The sequence below is a fragment of the Pundamilia nyererei genome, unplaced genomic scaffold (assembly GCF_000239375.1).
Source record: "Pundamilia nyererei isolate P.nyererei 1_Seehausen unplaced genomic scaffold, PunNye1.0 scaffold00333, whole genome shotgun sequence".
Classification (NCBI taxonomy): domain Eukaryota; kingdom Metazoa; phylum Chordata; class Actinopteri; order Cichliformes; family Cichlidae; genus Pundamilia; species Pundamilia nyererei.
In genome coordinates, this window is record NW_005187734.1 from 43543 (window position 1) to 49289 (window position 5747).

Below are 5747 nucleotides of genomic sequence, written 5' to 3' on the forward strand. Positions count from 1 at the left end.
ACACACACACACACACACACACACACACACACACACACATATACATACAGTGCCTTGTCTTTGTAACCGGGGGGGTTTACGAGGGGAGGTACTAGTGTATTGTGTGAACTGTTTTCCCAATAAAAGGCAGCAACCATCAGGAGCTGGCCCCATTTGGGTTTAGCCTCGTCCTGCCTGTCACACAGCACTAACCCTAACACCACTTGTGAATGTGAAAATAAATGGTAAGTGGTCTGTATTTGTATAGCGCTTTACTTGGTCCTAAGGACCCCAAAGCGCTTTAAACTATACACAATCATCCACCCATTCACACACTGGTGATGGCAAGCTACAGTGTAGCCACAGCCGCCCTGGGGCGCACTGACAGAGGCGAGCATAGTGTTTCAATTCTCTCTATATCTCAGAAAATTGCAATAGAATGACAAAGGACCCTGTAAGGGACACTGTAAGCAACTGAAAAACAATTCTGCCTGGCAAATTAGCCCCACATGTGAGAATATGCTTTATAAGCTGCTGGAAACTGACGGAAATGATCTTTAGTGAGGATGTATTCCTCAGAGAAAATCTGAAGGAGAAACAGACCTATATTTAGCATGTCTTAGAATATGTTTCTTTAATTTATGCATGTAAAGCTGTTTCATGCTGTGCACGTGCCCACATTCTGATGGTGTTTCAAGGAACCTTTGAAATTGTCTTCATGTCATTGATAGATGTCACATTTTTGTTTCTGTATCTGTTTTTAAAGAGAAATTATTTCCATGTCTGCTGAAAAATCTGATAAGTAATAAATCAAAGCTCACTTTTTTCATCTACCCACATAGCAAAATTGGTATGGCCCGGATCTGGCTTACACGTGGCCCACACATGGGCCAGCACAAGGCCATTTGCAGACACACTGGTGGTCCTGTGCTGGCCCAGAACAGTTTCAACTCTGAGCCCAGATGTCAGCCTAATGTGTACCTTAATCAAGCCATGTAATAACAACATGTGCCGGAACATAGGAGTGCAAAAGTAACATGACGAAACTCTGTTCAGACAGTGAATGGACTGATTCTTATATTGCACTTTTCTAGTCTCCTGGATTACTCAAAGTGCTCTATACAACATGCCACATTCACACACTTTCTCTAAACTTAGTGCTTTCTTACTACATTTATACACATTCACATTCTTGACATGCAGACCGGAGGAGCCAGGGATCAAACCACTAATCTTCCAACCAGTAGGTGTCCTGCTCTACCTCCTGAGCTACAGCCACCCAGTGGGAAGCATGAGTAAACCCTTACAAGGTTTTGGATAAAGTGTACACTCCCAAACCTGTGAAACCTGGTTTGAATTTGAATTTGAATTTGAAACGTTGGCTACCATAGCAGTATAGTATTGCAACATGGCATTTGGGTCTTCTAACTAAAATAGGAAAATAGGAAAATAAATAGTGCCATCAGTGCCAGGCCTGGCCCATATCTGGATGACATACCACTTACCATGCCAGAAGTCAGCCAGCAGTGCCTGCTTGACGCCAGATGCGGGCCAGACCTGCCTGCTATGTGGGTAATCACTGTTTTTTTTTCTCTCCTCTTCTGTATTTCTTCCAGTCGCCATCATGTTGAAAGATCATTACTTTGTTCGGGGAGCAGGTCTACCAGGGAGGTTTAAGGCAGAAAAAGTAGAGTTTCATTGGGGTACAAGCAATGGATCGGAGGGCTCTGAACACAGTATCAATGGCCAACGTTATCCTGTGGAGGTAAGCTCAATTTTCTAAGGAAAAAAAAATACAATATAATTTAAAATGTTTGAATATAATTTTTGACTACATTTATATTTCACCTTTAAAAGGTGTTTACCTTACCTTGTTTGGTAGACTTCTTTTCAGCACAACCTTACATGTCTTTACTTTTTTTTTCAATTTCGACATATTGTATTGACAACATTTACTTTCTATTGCATGAAAAACATAAAATCCAAGTAGGCAAAAATTATTACTTTTTTACTGTGAAAACAAACACATTTAAGGAATCATTTTTATAACTTGAGATGCAAATATAAATTATAAAAAAATATATATGAATTGTGCAAACTTAAAAAATACATGCAATGGCTGGGGTGTCTTTTGTGCAACTATTTAAAACTTTTTCCTTTAGAACTATCAGGTGTCATAATAAGGTGCTACACAAATTATTTGTGCCATTCCACCACGAGACTGAAGGACAGGCCTTAGACCCAAAGACTTGACAACAGGAGCTGTATCACTTTGTCTGTTTTCCACGCAGAGACAGCATTTACATTTCAGTGTCCCTGTCGTGGCTATTTGGCCAGCATCTGTGTCATTCAACAGCCACCTTATTGTTTTGACACATAATACAAAAAACAAGCAAAAAATACTACACTACAAACCAACTACACACTCCAAACAAGCTAATGTCACAAATCTCACATCTCAAATCTCGCTCTCTTGTCGCTGTCATTATCCCCGCTTCCTAAGCAAGCAAATGTCAAATGTTATCATATAATGTTTGTTTTTGGTTGGCATTTTGCTATTGACCCACAGGTTTCTGTAAGAACATACGTAGGCTGCCATGACAGACCAGTACTTCCGCAGTCCGGTTACTCAAAGTGAGAGCCAGCGTTCACTCGTTGCTAACAAAAAAATTGTTTACTTTGTGCTGTAATTAGCGGCTTTACCTGTTCGAGGATGAGCTCAATTGCTAACTTTACTGTTGCAGTGATGGCGAGGTTTCATTGGTGCTTTGCTAACACTAGACTTTATTGAACTATCAATAAAGTCTTGGTGTGCAAGGTGATATGGTGCACACTGGGAGTTCACATTGCACTGTTGCTCTGCCCTGTGACGTCTGTCTTAGTTTATCTTAGTTTATCTGTCTTAGACGTTTGGATTCAAGCCTCTTTTCTGTCCCTGCATTCCACCTGCGCTGCTCGTCTGTACATGCAAGCCTCGTCTTTCCACTCATCACAGCGTTCTGCACCTGCAACAAACATTAATAGTATTTTCTCACTGTCAATACTCAAGATTTAACATCATGAGGAAATTTACACTAACAAAAGTACTACTGTGTCTGTTTATATCAGGGGTGGACAAAGGGCTGGTGTCCTGCATGTTTTAGATATGACCCTGGGTCAACACACCTGAAACATATCTAAACCACTGAAATAAAAGTACTGGCAAGGTCACCCATATTTTCCATTTCATATCAATAGTGAGTTGCTTTTTGATAATTTTTGATAATTTTTTTCACATTATTATATTCTGCATATACTACGCAGTGTCACATTTTCTTATAATATTTTATTAAAATATTATAAGAATATTAATTTTATCTTTGTGTGATTGTACAGCATACAGCCCACACAAAGTTTAAACAATGAGTGGCTTCCACATGTAAACAGTCAACAGCTCCACGCAGCACTTACCCACATAGCAAAATTGGTATGGCCCGGACCTAGCCCACACAGTGTGCTTACACATGGTCCACATACCCCAAAGAATGACGGCCCTTTGGTGCCCCAGATCTGGTTTGCCAGATGTGGTCCACACATGGGTCAGCACAAGGCCAGTTGCAGACACACTTCTGGTCCTGCGCTGGCCCAGAACAGTTTCAGCTCTGGACCCAGATGTCAGCCTAATGTGTACAATAATCAAGCCATGTACTAACAACATGTGCCAGAACATGCAAAATAGTGCGAAAGTAACATGACGAAACTCTGTTCAGATAGTGAGTGACTCTTATATAGCACTTTTCTGGTCTCCCAGAGTACTCAAAGTGCTGTATACAACATTCCACATTCAGTCAATCACACATCTTCTTTAAACCGAGTGCTTCCTAACTACATTCTTACACATTCAGACTCTTGACATGCAGACTGGAGGAGCCAGGGATCGAACCACTAACCTTCCAATCAGGAGGTGACATGCTTTACCTCCTGAGCTACAGGTTTTGGATAAAGTGTAAACTCACAAACCTGTCAAACATGCATTTGAAACGTTAGCTACCATAACAGTATAGTATTGCAACATGGCATATGGGTCTTCTCAAATAGGAAAATAGGAACATAAATAATGCCATCATTGCCAGACATGGCGCACATCTGGTTGACATACACTCTGCCATTACACCAGTCAGTCAGAAGTGCCAGCTTGATGCCAGATCAGGGCTAGACCTGTTTTCTATGGGCCTGGGCCACATAAACCAAATCACAATCGAGCCCGATATGGCATGCCATCACATAGACAGTGCCATCTATGCCACGCCTGGCCCATATCTGGATGACATACATCTTATCATGCCAGAAGTCAGCCAGCAGTGCCAGCTTGATACCAGATCTGGGCCGGACTTCCTTGCTATGTGGGTAACTAGATAGCAGCATCGTGACTCCTCAATCACAGCCTTCCAGAGTTTCTGTTTCAGTCATTTAAACATTTTGATATCCACATAGGTGATATACCTTCCACAGAGTAACAGCTGCATGACTACATGATTTCCCGCGATTTCCAGTGATACAGGAACAGCCGGGTGTCTCGACTACTCCACTTTCCGCCACAGGGGGGTGCAGAGCCATTGCAGGGGGGAGGGGGTGCGGTATGAATGTGAAAAACAATAACAACAAAAAAATGCTTGGACATTGGGGCGCCCACACAACCGCAAAGCAGGAGATAAAGCATTGCCAAATATGTTCCCAAACCAACTTCCTTCCAATCCAAATACTAGAAAATATGATGAAGCATGTCTTCCCTTTGGCTTCACCTGCACAAGTACAAGGTAGGTCTCCCTGACAGAATTTGTTTCCCCTGTGTGAGGAACACACGCTGCGCTGTCCAAATCACGGACAAACAGTAGCCAACCTTCTTGATTTTGATTTTGATTTTGCCTGAGCCAGAAATATTATAATTCTGATCATGTATCAGTACATTTCCATATTTTTATATCTATAAAAAGACAACTGACACTCGCGAGACTGTATCAAAAGTGTAAGCATCACAGCAGATGCCTTTGTGTCAAAGTAACTGAGGATAAAACACAGAAAAACATGAAGGTGATTTTCCTTGCCTGGGATTTTATAGCAGATAACTTTAAAATTATTCTGCAATTTTAAAAAGTACAAATTTCTTCAGTATTGAACAGCAGAAATTAGGCTTTCTTGTCCAAGATCAGTAAAAAATCAGTAAAAAAGTCAAAACAAAAAAAAAAGGACAGCGGCTGAGAGCGCTGTAAAAAATGGTAGACTGGTGGGTAATAAGCGAATGAATAATGCAGAAAACAGAGATTTGAGATGGGAAACTGTTCTTGAAGTACACAGAGAGAGCTGTGCATGAAGTGTGATTTTATCACACTGATGGTGATAAAAGCAAAACAGCAAAAGTCAGAGGGAATTAAGGACGACATTTATCAAATGTGAAGGGTAGTTTTGATCTTCTTTTGCTGCTGGTTCAGTGAATTTTGGTTGGAGAGAGACGAAACCTGCAGCTCAGAATCTACAGGGAGTGCAGAATTATTAGGCAAATGAGTATTTTGTCCACATCATCCCCCCGTGGCTGGATTGGTAAAGAGCTCCAGTCCGACTCAGGCGCCAGCAAGGTGGAGGTGGAGTACTGGTTTGGGCTGGTATCATCAAAGATGAGCTTGTGGGGCCTTTTCAGGTTGAGGATGGAGTCAAGCTCAACTCCCAGTCCTACTGCCAGTTTCTGGAAGACACCTTCTTCAAGCAGTGGTACAGGAAGAAGTCTGCATCCT

The 5747-nt window shown here is 41.6% G+C and overlaps 1 protein-coding gene across 1 annotated transcript in view; it reads left to right on the forward strand.

Moving 5' to 3' along the window:
- LOC102215143 (receptor-type tyrosine-protein phosphatase gamma-like) overlaps window positions 1-5747 on the forward strand; it is a 146095-nt gene that overhangs the window by 9166 nt on the left and 131182 nt on the right. Inside the window, exon 4 of the mRNA XM_013915622.1 lies at window positions 1596-1744. Within this exon, the coding sequence (XP_013771076.1) occupies window positions 1596-1744 (149 nt within the window). The remainder of the gene's footprint in view (window positions 1-1595; window positions 1745-5747) is intronic.